Consider the following 23,412-nt stretch of genomic DNA (forward strand, 5'->3'; position numbering starts at 1 on the left):
GTTTAAAAGCTGAATATTTTTGTATTATTTCTGTTTTCCCTTTTGAATTTATTACAATATCTGCATCCTGCAGGAGTTAAAAGCGTATTTTTTAAGCAACTGTAGTTCTTGTGCATGAAGATGGTGTGAAAGAGGCTCAGACAGGAGGGTGTGTGTGTGTGTGTGTTTGCGTGTGTGTGTGCTTTACCCAGGTTCACAGTGAGCTTCACTCTGCCTGCATCCAGCTCCACGCGCAGGGTGTCTGCTGACTGCTGGGACGTGGTGGCCAACAGCAGCCCGAAGGCTCTCTGAGACATGAAGCGCAGCGACACGTCCTCCGCCTCCGTGTGCATCGTCCTCGGCAGCCCCACCTTCAGATACATGCTGCCGTCGTAGCCCACGGTGGTAGCCTCTGTGGAATTCCAGAACGTGACAATTAAAACAAAAAAAACAAAACAAAAAAAACTACAAAAGAAATTTTGTTTTTTTTTTGATAATTGTTGCTTCAAATGTGGCTTTATATCAGACTGCAATTTCCTTCTGCGGCAGCAGATGGCAGAAAAGACTCAGCACATAAGAACAACAAAAAAAACCCACAGAGGAAGCATTAATTACATTTTAGGATTTTCACCACATCCTGCCAATAGATGTATGTAATCTGGCCTCTGAGTGAGAAAACAATCTGCATGCTGAATGTGGACTGATTCAGGCACAATCCCTCTGTACCATGACGTGTCTGATGAAACCCCTATGGCAACGGAAAACCTCATAATATGAACAATTCATTAATGAATCATTGGTGTGGGAAAATATGGCATTGCATTGAATGGATCCCAGTTCTATTTCAGGCTGAAGACAGACAGAATTACAGTATTGCAAGTTGAGAGGATTTGAGTAAATATGTGTTTGTGATGCCGGAGGATTATATTTGATGATTTTTCTCTGCCTGCGCTTTTACTTTTTACACCTGGGTTGATAAATAAAATACCATCCAAAGTGTGTTAAAAGCATCCCCTTCTGGAAATGCTTACCCTTCCCACAGCTGGGACCTAGATAGCCGGTGCCACTGCAGTCGCAAATGTGTCGGTTCCAGCCCTCCCTGCAGTGTCCTCCGTTGGCACATGTGTCCCGGCTGCACCTCACGTGGGTCTCCTTGGTGCAGAAGCTGCTGACGCCCGCTGCGATCTGGACCTCCGCCAGCCTCCACAGGTTGCGGCTCTGCCCGTCGATGAAGAGGTCCCGGACGCAGCCCACGAAGCCGAGCCCGAGGGACGCCGTCCACACCTCAGGGGGCAGGATGAGCGACTGGCGCTCCTCCGGTAAGCCCCCGAGGAACATGTCTCCGTCCAGGTCCAGGATCTCGCTGCCTTCGTTGGCGGTGAAGGGGATGTTCTGGCTGTTCACAGAGATGAAACCTGCCAGGAAAGCATTCGACTTATGAACAGTAGAAAAGGAGAATGTTCTTCACGTAAAACTACAAGCTTAACACAGATTTTAAACGTTTGTTGGTCAAATCACAAAACAAGAAGGACAGAAATATAAATATAAATCGCTTTTATTTGAAAGCAGCAGAAAGCCTTTATATTGTTAGAAAATAGAATTACAAAGTGGTAAAAACCTTACTCCTGGGCTAATTTAGTCATTTATGAATGAAGTGCTATGAAAGCGTATTGTATTCAATAAAACGAAACAAAAAGAAATCATCACTAACCTCATCTGCTCATGAAGATGACCTGAAATCAAAAGTTAAAAAGCCACAAAGTGTCCGTGTCATAGACATGGTCTGTTTTGTTTACGTGCTCCTCGAGAATCTGTTTTGTTCTTCTTACTTCCTTTATCAGTTTCACAGCAAAATGTTGGGGACGTTTTCCTGATATTGTCCATTATGAACTGTTTATTTTTTTAGGTTTTTCTGTGATACAGAAAATGTGTTACAGACCGAGTTGTAAATAGGATCTGTCTGTTCTGAGCTTTGCCTTGATGTTGATGCTGAAGCTGCAGAGGCAGGCAGTACATGTACTTGATAAAGTACATGAAAACAGTCCAGCAACCCTCCACCATAAAAATTCAAAAAAACATCAAAAGTTCTCATTATTGTTAAAAGTAACTCTACAGAAATCCTCAATGTCATCACTCTTTTTCCTACAGTGAACCAGCATGTTGGATTAATGCAAGTTGTAGACGCGTCCTCACCTCCTCACTCTAGGACTGTTGAAGTCCAGAAAAGATTAGGTCAAAAAAAGGAAAAGAAACGTCTAGAACAATGAAAAAAATTATGTCCAATTCTCAAAAAACAGCACAAAAATTACCTAGACAACCATTTAAAAATGTTTTTTTTAATCTGAAAAATCATTAAAAAATGATTTTGAAAATCAAAAATGAAAAAAAAAATAACAAAAAAACAAAAATAATAGAAAATAATTATATTGAAATGCTATCTATTTTCAAAATACCTCGATAAACAAATCATAAAAACTATCTTGGAAAAAAAAGAATCTTAAAATAAAAAATCTTGAAAATCATTAAAAACAGTTCTCGAAAAAAAAAGAATTCTCAAAAATCATTTAGAAGCGCGTTTTCCTGGTTACTCCTCCCTGCTGGCAGTTCAGTCTAATCAACTCACCTGTTCAGCATCTTAATTAAGTCCAGGTGAGCGGTCCAATCATCTTCTTCCATTTCCACGAGCTCTGCGTTCGTCACCCCACCCTCCTCCCCCGCTTCCACCTGTGAGCTCCGTTAGGGCTAGTTTAATACTCAAAGTTTTCTATGGAAATCTTTGTTTTATGTATCTGAACGGAACCTCATGGCACGCTAAAAGAAATATGGAATAAATCCTCTTTACTGCAAAAGTTGTCTGACTGAAATAACAAAATAAATAAATAATAAATAAAAATCTCCGACAACAAAATAGCCTTACAAAATTCTAAAAAGAATCAAACTGTTTGTCACAAAGTTGTCCACAGCCACAACGTGAGCGTCCTGTAAGTTGGTGTGGCGATATCATGACGAACACAAAAACCAAACGGACTTTGACGAGTCTTTGACACGGAGATATTGTGGCTTTTCAACCTTTTACCGTATTTTCCGGACTATAAGTTGCCCTTTTTTTCATAGTTTGGCAAGGGGTGCGACTTATACTCCGCAGCGACTTATATTAGAAATAAATTGAAATAAATACATTGTTAACCCTCCTGTTATGTTCATTTGTGAGGAACAGAGATGATGTTCCTGGGTCAATTTGATGTATGAGGTATGTTAAGTGTTAAGAGTATGTTAAGTGACTCAGAGAATCAGCAAACTTTTTTTACAATGAGATCTTGAAGGCTAAAAACATAATATTCTATTTTCCAAATATTTCATAGATTCAGAAATGCAATAAAAAGACTACATTCTACAAATACAGGATGAAAACCGAGTATTAGTTGGCCAATGATGCTTCATGAAAGGAATAAATAAATAAGTATGAGAAAGAATTACTGTGAAATTATGAGATAAACAGTCTGCTATGATTGTGTCATATGAAGTTGTGCAAGTTATTAGTTCTTGGTCTCAGATTTTGTCAAATAAATTTCCTGTCAAAATGCGACTTATACTCCGGAGCGACTTATAGTCGGGAAAATACGGTAATTGCAGCTCACCTTTTAGTTTTTATGAACAGATGAGGTTCAGCCAGTTTGTAGTTGTTTCCTTATAGTTTTGAAAATATTAGTACAAAAATCGCAGAAAACATCTGCATGAAAAGCACAAAAAAACTGAACATCAAACAGCCGTTACAAAAAAAAAGAGTTTTAAGTTGAATACAATCCGCTTCCATAAATTGCAAACCTGAAAACAGAGTTTGTGTTTTTCCTAATATGGAGTTGTGGATAATAGCAGCTAAAAATACCACAATAATTCAAACCCAATATGCATGAATATTTCCTTGAGAGTCTGCTGCTGTCACTGTGTCCACACTGGCATACGGTGATTTCACAGCTCGGAGCCCCCCCCCCCTCCAGAAACACATCAAATGATCTCACCGCTGCGCCCCTTCCTCTGGAAGTCCACATGGCACCACTCGCCATTATCCAGACGCTTATCGCTGGCTTTGACCTTGATGCTGCCCGAGCCCATGTCCATGACGAGGTAGAGGAATCCATCCAGCAGCTCTACGGCGAAGAAGTCGGCGCGGGGCTTCCGGTCGGGCTGCGCTCCGTGCAGACTGCCGTGGCTGAACAGCAGCAGGCCGCTGGGCTCGCTGGTGCGGAAATCAAAAGAAATGGCCCCCGTCTTCTTGGTGTTCCACCTGGGCAACGTCAAGAAGGCGGACGGGGTGTCGAAGGTGACCGGCTCCAGGGCTTCCACGTTCTCGCAGCTGAATACCAGGTCACCATGGATACTGATCTTGGGGTCCCGCTGCTCAGCCAGCCGTGACAGTTCCAGTCTAAACTCGTTATTCTTGTAGATTACCTAGCAGATAGGGAGGAATTAAAAAAAAAGGAGGGGGCAATTTGTTATCTGTAAAAGCTGAATATGAGTCAGAAATAAATATTCAAATCAATATGTCACAGCATAACTAAAATAAACACTAAAAAAACACGAGTCAACCCTGCAGTCAGATAGAAAATATACTTGTGAATTTATTCAAATGTGTCAAACTTGCATCTTTTATTTTAAGGATTCAGAAGATCTTGATGAATAATTAGAAAAAACACTTAAAGAAAAGAGGAGCAACACAAAGGAAATCCTACTTCATCCTTATTGGCTGCCAGAAAAGAGCACTTCTTTTCTGGTTTCCATTATTACCAGCTGCTTCGGCTGCATCACTCCCTGCTTTAGTTCATTTCATTTACTGTATATGAGAACTGGACCGAGTGAGTATGATGTCGCCCATGGTCTAAAAATGCTTTACTTCTGGCTCCAACCAAATGAAGTCAATTCAGTTGCCATGATGGAGCCAGATGCCGTCAGTAAGCAGGGATTGGTTTGAGTCGGTCTGAGTCCACGTTTCTATGGCAACTGCTCTCACCAATCACGAGTGAGCTTGTTGGAAGTGGGCCACCCAAAATCGATCAATCAACATTTCAAACGTCCGATGTAAGACCCCATAGCTTTATGGAGACATCTGATTGGTCAGTTTATAGTTTGAACAACGTACAGAAAACAAGAACATGTGAAAAAAATGAACAATAACTCATTAAAAAAGGTAGCAGGGCAAGAATGCTGGAGTTATAGCTGTTTATTCATCCAGCAAAGCCTATGGGATTTTGGCTTCTTGAAGTCAGCAGGTACTTATCTGGAATTTGGATTGTTTTAGGATTCTAACCAGGTTTTTCAACACTTCCACTTTTGAGATCTGAATGTAGCAGACATCTCATTTGTTTAAGAGAAATTTACTGTGTGTAACCAAAGTAAACTACTTATTTATTTGTTTGTTTAACAGGGCTCCAAAAACCCTGTAATGTAATGTAGTGATCCCTTTTTTGGGCCATTTTTACAAATACAGGTATTATGATCAGTCCTAATTGGAAATGTCAAACTTTAATTAGATTTGAATCACCCTCAGTAGAATAAACTGTCTAGACTCACTGAGATGGTTTGTCTCTTGAAGGCTGAACAAACCTTAACTACCACACGTTGTTTTCCCACATCTTTACTTCCTGCTTTGTGTCTGTTTAAAGGTTTGTCAGCCACCTCCATATGATGATTACACCATCCCAAGAAAACAAGACGTACAGTAGACTGAAGACGTTTTTTTTAGGTGTAAAAAGCTGTGAACATCTATAACAGGTCCTGAAAGAATAACTGGTAGAGAAGAATAAAACACATTCGTCTTGATGTTGGAACTATGGGAAAATAATCAAAGATCAAAGCAGGCAGAAACAGTGGGTGGATAAAAATGGAGCTTCAATCTTTTCCATCTTTTGTGATGCTCACAATTTATTATTAAAACAAGTAAACTTGATGAATATTAACACAGAAACAAATCTTTTTTTTTTAAGTCATCATCATACTTTAATGACAAATGAACATTTCTTCAGCAATGCTGGGTTGATTTTAGAGGCCAGTTATCTGGCACTAAGCTGCAGCCGTTTGCAATCAAAAGTGAAGATGGAGAGGTGAAAATCGAATTAACCCAAAAAACCAGATGCTTTGCTACCCACAGCCATTCGCAACGTTTACCAAAAATTAAAAAAATTAAAAAAGGAAAGCACTTCATCAAAAATATTTAACAAATAAAGGGAAGAAATATTTACCGGTGTCACAGAAATTTGAAGAAAAAAAAAGATGCTTGCTTAGAACAACTAGTCTCAATTTGGTGCTAAAATTTCAAAGAAAAAGCAATTATACTGGATGAATGGATGAATCTTTTGAAAGGTAAACCTTTAACGTCTGTGCATTTCCACGGAATTTGATGGCTTTCATGTTCTTCTATAGCAGGGGCCTCAGACTCCAGGCCTCGAGGGCCGGCATCCTGCTGGTTTTTAAGAAATCCTGCCTCATCTGCTGCTAATTATCTGGATCAGGTGTGTTTAGCCAATAAGGAGCATCAACGCCAGGTTAGTGGGAAAAAAAACATTTAATACTCTGGCCCTCGAGGCCTGGAATTTCAGACCTGTGTTCTAAAGCGACACCTGTTCGCTCTGAGACTGGAAGATCACGCCTTCAAATCAGGCCAAAAACCCAAACCCTCCCTCATCAGCATTTATGGGTTGCCTAAATCTGTTGTTTTCAACCTTTTTTTGAGTCAAATTACACATTTTTCTTGATGGAAACTAGGAACACCACCAACTGGAAAAATCATCCATCCCCCTTTTAGGGTCGTTGGACTGCCGGGAACAACTCAACCGCTGTTGGATAAAGACGGGGTACACCCTGAACAGGTCACGCATCTGCTGCAGAGCCACACACTCACATTCACACCTAAGGACAATTTAAAGTAAACTTATAATCTCTGACTGTGGGAGGAAGCCTGAGCGGGAGAACACAAACTACACATAAAAAGGTCCCAGCCAGGATTTGAACCAACACCTTCTCAGTGTGAGGCTAGAGTGCTAATTTTCCTCCATTCTCAATACACACCACATAATCTCTCATGGACCGCTAGTGTTCCACGCCACTCAAAAAAACACTGGGTTGAACCAATTCACTTCACTTCAATTCAATTTTATTTATATAGCCCAAATTCATTAATTAATGGGCTTCGTACCAGTAATTGTAAAGTAAACATACAATCAAAAAGGATCATAAATGTATAGAATTCAATTGGATAATGCTAAACTTTAACCAAACAGACTAAACTAAACTGGACATCCCTGCCCTTACACACCCCTTCGCAGGAAGGAAAAACCCTCAAAAAAAAAAACGGAATCCGGAAAAAACGAAGAAACCTCAGGGGTGCCCACATGAAGGAGGGATCCTCCCCAAGGACGGACAGGCGATGTACCACAACTCTTAAAGAGAATTAGCTTATCTAACACTACAACTACATGTTTACAACTACATGTTTAAAGTCCAGCAAATGATCCTCATCCAGTTAAAGTTGGGGGACGGTTGGGGGCGCGAGACGAGCAGGAGATAGGACCCAAGCCAGAGACGAGGTACACGGATTCGTCTGAAGACAGCGGTTTCCGTTTTTTCTTTGCAAGTGATCCCTGGTTCACTATAATGCAGAAGAACTAATGAGCAAATATTAGATGCAGCGGCAAAGCTAGACCATTTTATATGGTGGCAGAGTGGACGTCCATTACTAATAAAAAGATCAAAGCTTTTTGCTGCCCCCCTTTAGCTCCGCCCCTGATTAGATGTAAATAAAAGGAAGAAGTGCCATAAACCACATCTATTTTGAGTAGGAGAAAAATTAAAAATAAAATAAAATGTCTCACCGGTAAATGAGATGAGGTGAGGAGTCACATAAAGACCTTAGACTATTTCCGCACACTAGTGGAAATGGATTGTTCTCTACATAGTCCTGTTCTTGTTTTAGGATCCTTTTGTGTAATTTATGGTTTTAAACCACGTCATTTGAAAGGCCAACACGCTAATCTAAGATGGTGACTCACATCAGACTTTTTGCTCCGGCATGGGAAAAGCTGGTCAGTTTCTAACAATTTCATTCAGCAAATATTTCGTCTTATAAAAACGACTCAGATGTGAAGAGAAACTTGAACTTTTGGGTGCCTGTGATTCATTATACAGCACCCAGTCTCACCCGAAGCAGGACTTTGGAGACATTTTGGTCAACATTTTAGAAACGTTCCCACCTGACACCACCAAGAAATCTGACAGTGACTATGACCCCTAGAACACCATACCCACTGTTAACCATGGAGGTGGAGGATTATTGGCGAACCATTGGGAACATTAGCGGGGGGGTTGAGTGGAACTATGTACTGTCAAATTCTGATTGAGAACCTCCTTCCCTCCACCAGGAGACTTAAAATGGGTGGATCTTTCAACAGGATCATGACCCCAAAACAAACAGCCAAGGCAGCAGCAATGGCTGAAGAAGCATGTCAAGGTCATGGAGTGGCCCAGCTACCTTCTGGACTTCAAGCTTATAGAAAACCCTTGGAGAGCTGAAGCTCAGAGTTGCCAAGAGACAGCCACTAAATCTTAATGCGTTAGAAATCATTTTCAAAAAAGACTGGACCAGAATTCCTCCTGATATGTTCAAAAATCAACTCATCAACTGCAAGAAACATCTGACTTTTGACCTGCAAATAGGGGTTTAGCCACAAAGTACTAAACCCCGGCAAGAGGGTTCAAATACTTACCGGCATTTCCCTCAATAAAATGCAAATAAATTTATATAATGTATGAAAGAGAAAAAAGAAAATGAGTAAACTTTTGCTCTTTGCTTTATAATGATTTTCAGTACAGATATGTATCACTTTCAACCTATTTCTTGTTCAATTAGCATTTTCCCATTTCAACTCATTAACTCGTATTATCAAGCAGGTGAGAAATAATTTAGTTCACATCCCAGAATATATGAAGTTGTGAGAACATGGCATTTCTCACCGTGTCGATCTTTTTTGCTCAACATAAACTTTCTTTAGCTGCTGGTGCTGAATGAATGGAGGTAAAACATTCTAGGTTTTGCATCTACCACCATGTCAACATTAAGTAAGCAATGTGTTTTCTGAAAACCCTCGCTATTGGTTTGATAATTCAGATTGACTGGAATACAGATTGTTTTAAAGAAATAATGACTCACAGCAGGCTAAAAAAAAAATGTTTAAAGTGAAAGCACTCTGATAAAATCCCCCTTTTCCCCCCTTCCTGTGTGTGTTTGTGTTATTATTTTCCCTCTTCTTCCTTTGATTCTGGCTTCATCAATATGCGCAGCAGGACACAGCCTTGCTTGTCTCGTTTTGTATCAGCTGTAAGTCACCCCGAGCCCTCGGTTATCTGCCACTTCACTCTGCAGCTGCCTGAGGTGAGACGGCACCACACTGCAACAGAGGACTCGCAGCAGAGCCAATATCCCGCTTTTATGCCGCTTTCCTGTGACTAATTATCAGACAAATCAGATGGTGAAACTGACCGTCCACAAATTGGTGCAACATGCCGTTTGAAAAGGGGGAAAGTCGATCAAGATGGTCATGAAAGAGCCGAGCAGCATGTTCCAACCAACAACACAAGAAATATGTGCAGATGGCTATAAAAAAAACACACACACAAAAAACCACTGTGACCTCTACAGAACTATTATATAAGCCAAAGGACAATACAGGAAGTGGAATCCTATTTCACAGATTCAGTCGCTTGCTGTGTGTGACAAGGATTATACAAGAGAGAAGAATAAAGCAACTCCAGAGTCAACTGACAAATTATTTCTGTCATCAATGCTCAAGCTGTGAAGAATAACAGCACTTTGAGAATTAAGAACCTTCTCTGTCGCTAACAACCTCCGCAACCAAATTAGGCGCAATCACTGAGGCATTAAAGAACAGGAACGGGAGCGATGCGGTGCAGGACATCATGTGAGCTCACAGCGCATAGTCTTAGCTTCAAAGGCAGATCTGTCTTGTGCGGTTTTGCTGCTGCAGGCGTGACACTCGTCTGAAAGCGGCCATTATTTCTCCCGCACCTGATGAACCCAATGGCCCCCATCCAGCAGCGCTCACATTTGTTATCGTGTAACGTCTGAACGCATTAGTCACTGAGCACGCTCTCCCCCGTTCAGAAAAAATAAGACTTCCCAAATAGATCTGCTGCTTGCTCAAGAAATATTTTCCTCATCGTTCACTTTTTTGTAGCCTCCTGGCGTCAGATACGGCGTTTGTGGCCTATGTCTGGTTTCCAAGCATGCCTACTCTTCTCAATTGTCAACAGAGTCAAAACCTCTGGCCTGGATTTCCATATTTTGGAACCTGGCTGGATTCCCCAAAAGGAGCGACATCATATGATGAGCTCTGCATCTGCCAGAGTTCCCACTCTGTGATCAGAACCCATGGGGCTGTCAACCTATTCTCACAACTTTATCCCGCCATATCTTTCCCCCGCATGCCTACTGTATATCGGGTGACTACGCACAGCACTAGTAGGTTTGAACCACCACCAGCTTCACCACCCACAGAGCGGAGGTTGCAGCTTTGGCAGCACTGATGGAGGAATATAAATTCTCACCATAAAAAATAAAAAAAACACATCCCTTTTTTGTTATTTTTGGTGGATGCAGAGGACAAGGCAATTATGTGAACTGGCAGCTCAAAAGTCGTCAACATTTGCACGTGTGCTTTAAAATGCTAAGCAACAGTCTGTAATAACAAATGGGAACATAGAAGTAAAACATTTATTTTTGTGCAGGTTTTCTGGAAAGCATTATGGTTCCGTAAACGCAGTGAGTTCATTAATTCATCTTCTAAACCTGTTTTGTCCCTATTGGGCTAACGGGGCCAAGGGGTGTGACGATAACCGCATCACCGCACTATTTTTTTTTTTAAGTTCTGCACATGGTGCGTGATTGGAACTATAATAAACACAGTAAACACATTCATCTTTGCTGATAATTTACTTTTCTGCTAGTCCTGTGTTCAGACTTCAAGGGTTTCTGGGGGGAACTTTTTATTAATGTTCTCCTTCACTCCCTGCACCGCGCCTTTCTCTCCCTCTTGTCGGCGTGCGGCTCTCACTCCCTCTACGCTGCACGCGGCGCGCTCCCTCTGCTTACACACACGCGCGCGCTGTTTCAGAAACACATCCTCATTCGAGAACAGAAGTTTCCCGCGAGGAAATACGACAAATTTACTGCGTTCTAATTATCCATTTCCATTGTATTCATTTCCATTACAAGCTGCGTGCGTTCTTCTCGAGAGCAGTCCGCTGCAGAAGACTTAACAGACACACACCCAACAATGCCTGTGCATTAGGCTAAATGCTAAATTTGAGCATTAGGCTAAATGTGAAACTTGAGCATTAGGCTAAATGCTAACCTTGTGCATTAGGTTAACTGCTAACCTAGTGCATTAGGCTAAATGCTAACCTTGTGTATTGGGCTAAATGTTAAACTTGAGTATTAGGCTAAATGCTAAACCTTTGCATTAGGCTAAAAGCTAACCTTGTGCATTTGGCTAAATGCTAACCTCGTGCATTAGGCTAAATGCTAACCTTGTGCATTAGGCTAAATGCTAAACTTGTTTATTGGGCTAAATGTTAAACTTGAGTATTAGGCTAAATGCTAAACACGTGTGTTAGGCCAAAACTTCTGTTTTAAGCTTAATGCTAATCTTGTGTATTCAGCTAAATGTGAAACTTGTGTATTAGGCTAAATATTAACCTTCTGTATTAAGCTAAATGCCAGACTTGTGTATTAAGCTTAATGCTAAACTTGTGTATTAAGCTTAATGCTAAACTTGTGTATTATTATTATTATTTTTTTTTAAACTTGTTCTGTCCAACAGCTGAGCAAACAGATTAGAGCTGAAGGCTTTTTGTGTTGGACAGGTTTTACTATCACAAAAAGAGGTTATATAGCTTCGAGAAACTAGAGTGTAGATCTGTATAAACCCCTTTTTGTCGTATTATTTTTTATTTATTTGTTACATTTATTGTGTGTGTGGGGAGGGAGAGGGGAAGAATGTGAGGGTAGGGTGGAAGAGAGTAAAGAGAAGAAAGGTAAAAAGGTGGGGGATATAAGCACTGATTTGAATAAGTTATTATTTTAAGCTGTAACAATTATACCAGATCTGCTGGAAAGACAAATGTTACATCAAAGGTGAAAATCTGACACTAAGATGAGCGAAAAAAATCTGTCCATCAATACACTGTGGGTAAGGAGGAGGGATGAAGCAGACAGGGAGCAGTGTGGCAGTGTGCACGTGCACGTCGGGGTGGACATACATGCATGCTGCCGACGTGAACCGTGTGTTCATAAGGGGAGCCAGATCCTACCCAGCCAGACCAGGAGAGGGGAGGAGAGCCCCCCAGGCCAGAAGCCCCCCCAGCATCCGGACCCAGGCAGCCCGGGAGGGGGGGAGGAGGGGACCGCCCACCCCACCAGCCAGGCACAGAGAGGGCCCCCCTACAGGGGCCCCCCCAATGCCCAGAGGCACAAGCGAACCCAGTGTCCGGCCCCCAGGCCACAAGACAGGAGCGCTTAGCCGTACCAGGCGGCAGCCATGGGGGCCACCGGGCGCCGGACACCGAGACAAAGGCCAGGGACGAAGCCAGGGCCCCCGGAACCCATGAGCCGGCCACCACCCGACCGGCGCCCCGTCTCTGCAAGCCAGCCCAGGCACGCGACCTAAGCAACCCAGGGATCGCCACGCACCCACAGCCACCCCCCATAACCCTACAACCCTACACACTACAACCCCCCCCCCCCCCCGCCATAAAATCTGAGCCCCTCTCCCCAACCCTCTCAGTGCCCTCCCCTCTTTGTGATGGGGAGGGAAAGCCCCAGAGGGTCCCAGCGAGCCAGCCCCCAGGTCCGTCCTACCCATGCACTCACGCACACATACTCACAATCATCTGGTTACCCTACACTACTTAGGGGGAGTTACCCTCCCCCTAAGTAGTGATTTATTTTTTAAATATTGGTGCAAAGGCAACTGTAATTTTCGAACAACATGATCACAATATGTTTAATACATGTTACACAAAAAAACTAACATTATTTTATCTTATATTTTCTGTAGCTACACAAAAAGTGAACATGTTGAAGTCTTTATTAGTTGTTCTTTTGTCTTAATCAAAGATGAAGTCTTGAAAACAAAAATGTTTTATATTTTGTTAGATGCTTTAATTGTTTCAATATAGTTTAACAGTGTCTGTTGGCCACTTCACCTTAATCCTGTTTCTTAAATGTTGTTATTACTTCTTCTTAAATTTAACATATAAAATAATCCAGACGTTATTAGAAAAGTGTTTCAGTTAGAAAGATGACTTGGAACAAACTCTGGGATGTTTGGCTGTTAATAAACACAAACCTTGAAGGAGAACTAACCTGTTGACCTCTGATTTCATCAAGATTTTAAAAAAGGTTTGGTGTGTGTCCGTTGTGGTTTCAAGACGTTTAACAGGGAAGACTCATTGTGCGCTGAGATGCTGTCACTTTAACCCAATGCATCATGGGAGATGTAGTGCAAACAGCCGCCGAACGCAGACAGACTCGCTTTTCTGAGGTTCATTGTTCTGTTTGTTTGTTCCATGGTCTGACACTGGATTCTGTGGAAAACGAAACCACTAAAGCTGTTATTTTTGTTGGAACTGAGAGACTTTATGAGCAGAATCGGAACAAGGAAGTGAAGACTTTAATTGACTTTAATGTATAATGGGGTCCAAGAATGATTGGCAGAGACAGTTGAAGGGGCGGGACTTTTCCGAAAACAGAAGCTAAATGAACACAGAGCTGATATGCTGGCGATGGTAAATCTTTTTAGATCAGTGAAAGAGGGTTATTTCTGACGGTACATCTGACCATCTCCCACGGCACACTAGTGTCCCGCGGCACACTGGTTGAAAACCACTGATCTAGACCCCACAAGACAGTTTACTGAACCTTTTTTCTTCAATGATTTGTGATCTTTACTGGTGTCCATGGATTACATGAAATCCTCTCCACCTTTATCCACCTTTGTCATGGTAGGGATAACACATCAATATAATGGTGGGGTCATCTGGACATCATAAGAAAGCACAAGGGATATAGTGCACTATAAAGTGAGTAGGGAAGGAATTCGGACACAACCTAGGACTTTCAGACATTCAATCTCTTGTTATGTTGTGATGTGAAGTAGCCACCAATGCATGGGATGAAATGCATAGTTAGTTTGCTTCAAATAACTATTTTCGCAGACCATTGGCTTAAATTGTATATTTTTAAAGGAAAGGCAAGTATTTCTGCATATTTGTTTTGTTCAAACAAATATTTGCCTCCTTTTTTTAAAGTCTTGATGCAGGTTGGTTACAAAAGTCTTCTAAAAAGGTCAGTAAGGGCACACTTGTTTACTGACAGCAGGAAGGCCAGACAGAGGTCTCCTCTGTTGTGCCATGAGGTTGTGAAGTTGTTGTCAAATCTGTTGTAAGTCAAAGTTGTGTGCACCGAACACACAAAACCGCTCATCTAGTTGAATTTACTGGAGAGCACGCGATGTTTAAACACAGAGCCTGAACCCAGATATTTTTTGGAACATTTTAGGAAAATGGTGGGATGCAAACCCAAAGCAATAATACCCTAGATCCCCAACCAAAACATTTCTATCACTCAATATTATCAGGTTGAAAGTCAAGGGGGAAAAGACTTTTAAAAAAGAAAAAAAGGAACTTTTTCAACACCTCGCTCATACACACTCAAATCGGAGCGTGGTTACAGGCCTCGGAGGAACCGTCGCCGCACGTGCGGCCTTCGTCACTTAAGACAAATGACTCTTATCTACACGGAGCGTTTTGGAACTCCAGAGGGTGTTCTCTTTGAAACCTTTGATAGAATGACCTTGAAACACCTGAGTCTCCCAAATCTCAAGGACAGATCATCCCCAGGTTTAGTAGAACTGTGTACCCAAACTCAAAAAAGGGATGTCACAGTCTACCCACACCGTTAGTTAGCAATTCTGATAAAAAATGTGATGTTTCATCTTAAAACTGGTAGGTATTTTTTTTTAGTATGGCATGTCACAGGAAAAAAGCCTACTGTACACGTCTAGATGAATGTGATTACCTGTTGTGGCGTTAAATAAAAAAGCATGCATCATTCAGACACAGGGCCTGGAGCCTCTAATTACTGGAGCATTTAGGAAAAGGCCACAAAACATGTTGAGGAATAATAAAAAAATGGCACCACACATCATGATATTTTAAACAAACCATGCAATAGAAATAAGAGCTTGTGAACATACACATTCAAAATGAAGATGTCTAAAGACAAAGGTATCTTACTCGCAGCACCTCCAGTCGAGTCTCCAACAAAAATCAATTATTGAACTACTTTAAACAGGATCACATAGCGGTCTGTATAAACGGCTGAGCTCCTGTTTCCACACATAATAAAGCTTCTTGTTAGCTCTCCTCCAACCTGCTGCTGTGGTAACAACATTCAGCTCGGTCAGGTTGTTCCCACCATATTTTTCTGCGGTGTGTATGTTGTGTACACTAAATGCATGTGATGTTCCTGCTCTGTCCTTGGTGGTCGGTGCGCGCTGCTGAATCCCCTGCAGCTGCATTTAATGGGGATCAGGGGATGAGGCCAGCTAATAAGCAATTATAAAAGCAACCTATTCCTATTCAAATGTCTGGGAAATGCAATAAATGCTTTGTTTGTTGAAAAAGCAGCGATTCTGGCATCTCCAAAATCAACAATATATTATGACAAAATAATAAGTTTGAGAGCTTACTCTGCTCTCCCTGTTTTTTTTTTCATGAAATGCAATTTAATGTATTTCAAACTAACCCATAATCATTGATTTGTCTCTCCGTCGTTGTATGCTAAGTGGATGATGTTGTCCTGCTTTCTGAAGATAATCAACGTGACAGCTGCAGTGAAAATGCTGTGGAAGAAGTGGATTCAGGGCCGCACGGCGGCACCGAACACGCGGAGCCCCTGCATGCATGCTATGCACATTAGAGCAAAGCTCTCTTAAGGGATTACAGCAGACATCTATGAACGTGTGCTCTGCAGCAGCACCTATTCGCTGAAAGCTTCCTCCTGCATCTGGAGAATCGATACCAACGCGAGCAGGACTTTGGACACACAGTCAAAGGACCTTTCGAGGAAGGTCGGACGATATTTCCAGCCGCGTGAGTGAGTCAAGCTATACTCACATCCTTCAGACAGCCCATGAAGTTGTTGCTGACAGGAGAGCCTGGCAGGTCGGCTGTGTTCAGGCTGCCCCCTATGTAGAAGAGGTCATCCGAGCCGAGCATGGTGTAGTCCTCCTGAGTGTAGCCGGTGGTGGTGAGAATCCCATCCACCAGGATGGTCACCTGCAGACGTCGGCAGAACAGGGAAACAAATCCCAGACCAGTGAGGACATTTACGCCAAACAGAGGCTTAATTATTTCACGCTTCCTTTCAGGATTCACAGTTGAGCATTGCCTTAATGTTGGCTCTTGGAAGCAATTACAAGAAAAGCTTTGAAGGGTTCACTAATCTCAGCTGATCCCTGTTTCTGATATATTAGCAGGGATAGCAGTGGAGTCAATAAGCCGTAAATTTCCTTTCCGCCCATATTTAGACTCCCAAACAAAGCGTACAAATCAAAAATAATTCTCATTTCAACGTCATCCGGGCACAGAGATGGAGCGGTGTAGCTGAGCAGGGCTGTGGAGGTAAAAAAAAAAAAAAAAAAAGATGTGCCTGTTGCCATGACAATGAGCCCACAGTTAGGATAAATTCCGGCACAAATGTAACAGATTGCACATGTAAGAAATAAAGACAAAAACACATTTCAGGAAGCATTCACAAATGCATGGAAGGCAAAGGCGCGATCACTTTCATTTATAAAAAAAAAAAGAAAAGTCTAGGAAGAAGAAAGACAGCAACACCATGTTGGGGAGGAAAGGAAAGTCCTTGAGTAAACAGCCTCTGCAGCCTCTGCATAATTTAACTGTCCTTTAATGCCTTCATGTTTAATGATTAATAATGTCTGACTTATTGTACATTTTCATTACTTTGATTTTTTATGAGCAAATGCAGAACAGCATATTTTGCTCAGGGGGGAAATCTACACATACATGAGGATTTCTGTCAAAGTGACATGAGGACAAATGGAAAGAACTTCAATTACAACCTACTTTAGTGTCACACAGCCACTACATGTGTTTTGCACATATTGCACGGACGACGATTGGTCACACATGAATCTACGTGGAAAAAAGTGAGAAAAGATGTGGTCTTTAAGTGAAATTTACACAGATGTGTCCCGAATGAACCACACAAAGAACACGTCAATCAACGTAAAACATGAACTGTGCGTGATTATTGTGCCATGTATATGCAATTCATTCGTGCGCCAATTATGTCATTTGAATGTGAGTTGTGCGCCGTATACGCGCAAAGTGATACATCAGTGGTACATGCGTGAAAAGTTGACGTATGTGGAACGGTTGAGGAAAGCCACAAATGTGCGTTTGCACCTTGCAAAAAGAACACACAGTTGCGCAAGAATTAAGGTATAATTGCGTATGAACTACGTAAAATATGCATAAACTGGTAATTGTCAACTTAGCAAAAATTTTGATCAGCTCAAAACCGGATTTACGTAAAGACCCGATGGCCGAAACCCAACATCCGCGCACATCGACGAATGACAACCACAAGAAACATTTATGATGACGTAAATCACGCATGTATCACGCAAGACCGAAAATTCATACGGGAAAAATGCTCAACATGGACGTAGTGGCTGTGGCCTTTTACTAAAATAAAAGAAAGATTCTGAGTGATATGTTTTATTTAGGGCCTTAGATCTCCTCACAGGATAGGTTAACCTTGGAGTATCTGTGAGAGCAGAGGCAGAAGAGACAAAAGAAACACCTGACACGGTGCATTTAGGCGTCAGCTTCAAAAAACAAGAGCCTGTCTTTCCGTTGTGGCAGATATCGATTTCTGTCTCGCAGTGAAGCCTTAAGTATATCTTCAGCCGACAATGAGAGCGGCAAAACCAACGATGCTGCACATCAAAAATTTCCCCAAAAAGAAAAAACAAGGCAAGCAAGCTGCTGGCTTCTCTTTCACTCCGACCAAATTTGATGTTCCGCCGCGTCCTGACAGCAGAAGAGCTCTTCTACGAGGGCTGGAGCGATGGATGGATTCAAAGCGAATTACTGAATTAGGTCATGATTAATTAGACGCGCGCAGTGAGATGATAGCTGCAGCCCCGGATAGCACAATTGATTGCACAATCAATGGATAGCATAACCTTTCGTGATCATTTCCCAGAATTCCCTGCACATCTAGGGAAACAAAGAGATGATTAAAAGGAAACATGTGTTTATGAGTATTTAGTCAAGCCGGCATTTCGAGGAACAGCTGTACATGATATGTAAGAAATGTGATTTATATTGATCAAATGAGGCTAAGAAGAAACAGTTTGTCCATGAGAAATAATTTAAAAAACATATATATATATATATATATATATATATATATATATATATATATATATATATATATATATATATATATATATATATATGTATATATATATATATCAGGAATAGAGTAATAGGAGGAAGTCCAAGGTGAGCATCTCCGGCGGATCTAATAAAATGTTTCCCAGCAGCTCTCTCCCGGGAGTTACAGTTCCTCCTATCTACATGTCAGTGAGGTAACTTATCTGAGGGGAAAGCAATTTAGCCAGGGATTGAATGCACGCCTGGAAGCATAAGTGACGTGGCTAGCATTGGACTGCCACTCCTCAGGAAGCCAGGGGTGCGCGGATGGGATGTGGGGGAGGATGCGCCTCAAATGCAGGCTTGTGAGACGGCTGTGCACCAAATGGGTGTCGACTCAGAAAAGCAACAACAAAAAAACAAACAATATCTCCTCTGTCCTTGCATTTGTCACACTACGTGTACGAGAGCCACCTGACTGGGGTTCAAGTTTTCACTCAAGACGACCCAAAAAAAAAAAAAAGGAAAGAAAAAATCATGTTTGAGTTTAAATCCTCATTTTTTTTAAAAGACCCACTTTGATGAAAACACTGTTTTTAACATGTTTTTGTAGCATTTGTCAGATGATTGAAAGAAAATTAAGATTTTCTGAGTATTTCTTTACATAAAAAAATTATGAATCAGGAGCAGACTGAAAAATTGTATTTGTGTCGTAAAAATACGCCATGTGGGGAACAAGCTCCTTGCTCTGCTCTATTCCGATGCATCCACTGGTAGACAAATAGATCCATGTGCGTCTTTGTTTTCCTCGTCTGAGCTGGACTCTGACTCAAAACTCCACGACTGGACAGCTCCAATGTTGTTCCCATTTTGGCATCAATAATGTTAGGTTGGGGGTGTGGGGGGCTGTAAGCTAGCAGGAGAGTGTAAACAGAGGGATGATGGGAAGTGGGGGTTGGCTTACTCAAAAAGTTCTGCACACAAATTAGAGGTGAATTTCTGATGAACTCCTGCCACTCTGCAGAAACTAAGACCTAGAAAACCTTTGATTTGGGCTAAAAACAGCATAATCGTAATGAAAAGACCACTAGTAGATCTAAAGACCATCCGAGTGAGACTTCAGGCTTGTAGTGATCTTTTAGAAATGTGCCTTTGTCTCTTGCAGATTTAAGGTGGAAATTACTTGCAGCAGCTGATCTGCAACAAAGAATGTGTTTTAGATTTATGAAATATTGATTAAATGTGCTTTAATTGTGGCGTAGATAAATCTTTTCTTTAGATCTGCTGCAAAGAACTTGTAGGATTGCACCTACGCAGGTCCAACAGTGTCTGTGGCGCGTCTGCAGGAAGTGCATTGATTAGATCCAAAAATCCTCAACAGAAACATCTGTTTTCATCTGTTGTCAATTAGGTGCAGACGGGGGAAAAATGCTGTTTAAAAGAGGGGGTATTTGAAAACAGAGAGCTCTCAGTAACAACTCAAAGGTGAATGTCGTATGAACTCCTGCCGCTCCGCTCTGCAGAAACTATGTCTCAGAAAACAAGACAGGTTTTTTGAGTTTGGCTAAAAAAGACCACTGGGAATGCTTTAAAAAATAGATGAAAGGTGGATCGGAGTGGGTCTTTAAACCAGTGCGGTGTTCTGGCTGCACCATTACATGAAGAACACACAACTAGAAAGGAAAGGCAATCCTGATCTGAGTCACATCAAGCTTTAGCTTTCATCAAATAATGACGTCTTTGTTTGAATATTATAGAGCATTGCAGTTACAAATATCAACGTGCAGTTGATAATTGTAAGAACTTTGATAACAAACAATCTCTGGAAGTTTAAAGATATTAAAGCTTTTTCTATAAAAAACTAATAATAATAAAACAGCAAAAATAATTTTATGGTCACATTAGGTTTTGAGTGGGTTATATTGTCTCACAGCGAATGGACAAATCCGATTTATTAATTGAGCACAATACCCCAACTATGCAGATAATGATGACAATAAAGCCGTTCTCAGCTGCACTACAGCACAGACATGATTGTCTTTGGATTGTAGTTTGAGTTTTGGTAAATGAAAATCTGCAAGTGTGGAAAAAGAAAAAGCTGGCTGAGGGATCATCTCTTTAAGACAAACTATAGTCCTTAATGATGCATTTCAGCTGCTTTTCAATTAGCTGTCAGAAGCTGAATGACTCAGTAGTCTGTAAATTGACTACATTTATTATGAAAAAAGCCACTCAAACCCCTTTTATTCACAGTGTTTACATAAAGGATGGGCTGAAATTGGACTATAAAGAAGAAATTATTCCAAAGAAAGTAGCAAATAAGAACAAATATGAGGGAAAAGCTTTTGTTGGATTGACAGCCCTGAAAAACGGACATACCTGGCGAAGGTTGCGCGTCACTCGCACATCGTGCCAGACGTTGTCGTGGAACTTCCCGCTGGCGGGTTCCACCAGAGCTTCGAAGGCTCCGGAGCCCAGGTTGATGACCAGCCACAGGGCTCCGTTCCTCAGGGACAGGTTGACGTAGTCGGCGGACCTCCCCGTGTGGAGCAGCAGGCCGTTCCTCTGCAGCGTGCGGAAGGACAGCGTGATCTCATCCAGATTGCTCTGGATGGGGGTCTGGGACAGGTTGAAGCTGAAGAACTCATTGCCTCTAAAGGTGGCCACTGACTCCTTCTGCCCTGTGGGGCGGAAACAAACATGTCAGATCGTTCTGCCAGTAGAGACGTCCGGTTTAGACTCAACTTGTGGGGGTAATTTTGAAATAAGTAGAGCATCTTTGACAGAAACATCCTGTGCAGTTTAGCAAGACAAATAAATAAGAAATTCTTTTTTTTTGCATGAAGATGATGATAAATCAGCCAAAACTGTAGACAAACAAATAATTTAAACAAACAAATAATTCCATAGATCCAAATAAATAAAAGTTTTATTCCAGCTTTACTATTTAGTCAAATCAACATAACATTACTTAGAAAATAACTAATATTGAGAAAATGTCAACATTTGATTTTTTTTTTAAAAAGACAATCAATACAGCTACAAACGTAAGCAGGAAAAAAAACAACATTAATGTAACCCTCAAATCTTAACAAAATGTAAGTAAATAAATAAAATAAAAACACAATAAATTAACACAAACAAATAGGAAATCAAACAATTAAATGAAAACTATTGACAAATAATGCTGTATACAGCACCAAAAGAAGCAAAGAAAGGGACAAAGTTGATTAAGTAAACATATAATTCTTTTATTTTGAAAGATCTGTTTTTGTTTAACAAATTAAATGTGTTTATTCTTTTTTTATGTAGAAGTTTTACAGTTTAGTGTTTTTTTCTCAGATATAAAATATTCGCTTTATTAGTTTACATCTGCAATACGCTATTTACATGCAAAGTAAAATAAATGTAAGAATAATTTCAAAATAAAATCACAAAAAATACTTTTTTTTTGTCTGAATACTTTTTATTAGAGAAGAAATCTTAGTTTTCAACAATATTCACCAAAAATATAAAATAAAATGCCACAGGAAGCATTTTTGGACAGTCCTAGTGAACAGTGACTGGTCACTAAAAACAAGTACTTATCTGAAACTCTGGAAACTTTAATGAACAACTTTTTTAGACGCTAACTCCCTTCGACAGCCTCATTTCTCAGGCGCTTTTATTTGTTTCTAAAGGAAATGTCAGCTGATCTCCGGAGTGCATATGAGGTCGCAGCGGTACTGCGGCCTTCTACTTCTAAAAAGTTTCTCATTTATATTTAAAACTTTATTCAAATTTTTTTTAAAGATAGACACAGGAATATTTCTGATCTCACATAGTTCAGTTTAAGGCTTTTTGAAGCATCTGTTTGACCCCAAAAAACAAAGAACGGAATTCTAAAAGAAGATCACGGAAAGCAGAGCCTTGGTGAAATCTGTTCATTCTCGCCATTCCTCCCTTTATGCCATCCAAACATTGCAGGCAGATGACCTTTACGGGCTGCTGTCGATTAATTAAAAAGGGGGGTGTCCCCGGCTTGTTTTGCACGCCGTGCAGTGTGTGCAGGGCTGGAATTTGAGAGAGCTAAAACGCTGGCTTTATTTTCTCTGACACTCATATTGACTTTGGCACTAAGTCTGTGCAAATCTTGTCAAAGATTCAGGCTGCAGTCTGGGTGATAAAATATGCAGCTGGAGCAGTTTCTGCATGTTGCAGCTGACTGAAGGTGGAGGGTTGTTGTGGGGGTGTGGGGTGGAGAAGCCAGCCTCAGCTGGAGTCGGCTGCAGAGACCTTTTACTGCGCCGAGCCGTTTCCTGATGCAAATGGAAGCACATATCAATAGAAAATGAAGGCTGTGCAGGAATTCTCTCCACTCATTCTCACATTTTGCTTTCTTGCAATGACCCTTCGCCTCGGCTTAAAACCACGACTCGAGAATAGCTGGTCTTGACTTTATGCTCATCCCGGGAAAAGTGCACGATCCATTAAACCTCTAACCGAATCACACGGTGGTAGCTGCAGGGCACTCTTACTCTTTGATGTACTGAATATTCTGCACGCTGGTGTTATTCTAATGCAGCAGATAAATTAAATCATTGCGCAATTGAGGCATTTGGTTGAACAAAGACACTGAGCTGCACTGCTCCTGCCATCATTGCTGCCACAGGTCATGGAAAGATAGAACCGTTTGGGAAGAAAAGGCTCGTGCCACCACGTCAGGACTAAGTGATATGGAACAAATAGACTGTGGATAGAGATTGAGAGACGGTTTATGTTGGGTTTATATTCCAACTCCAAGGCTGATTAGCTTGTGCTCTGAAAATGGGCAAACATGTCCTTTGAGGCCTTTTTAGATTGCAATACAACAGTTGAAGGTCAATCCATAGGTCACGCCCCCTTTTTTTTTAACTT

The 23,412-nt window shown here is 41.2% G+C and overlaps 1 protein-coding gene across 9 annotated transcripts in view; it reads right to left on the bottom strand.

Annotated features, from left to right (window-relative positions):
* nrxn2a (neurexin 2a) overlaps positions 1-23,412 on the bottom strand; it is a 170,629-nt gene that overhangs the window by 95,255 nt on the left and 51,962 nt on the right. For all 9 annotated transcript variants that reach the window (XM_078930476.1, XM_011483510.4, XM_020708864.3 and 6 more), the window contains 5 exons: positions 20,896-21,197; positions 16,225-16,386; positions 3,999-4,428; positions 1,011-1,394; positions 188-391 (listed from right to left, as the gene is read on the bottom strand). In XM_078930476.1, the coding sequence (XP_078786602.1) occupies positions 188-391; positions 1,011-1,394; positions 3,999-4,428; positions 16,225-16,386; positions 20,896-21,197 (1,482 nt within the window). The remainder of the gene's footprint in view (positions 1-187; positions 392-1,010; positions 1,395-3,998; positions 4,429-16,224; positions 16,387-20,895; positions 21,198-23,412) is intronic.

This window comes from Oryzias latipes, chromosome 14, assembly GCF_053564925.1.
Source record: "Oryzias latipes strain Hd-rR chromosome 14, Olatipes_Hd-rR_3.1".
NCBI lineage: Eukaryota > Metazoa > Chordata > Actinopteri > Beloniformes > Adrianichthyidae > Oryzias > Oryzias latipes.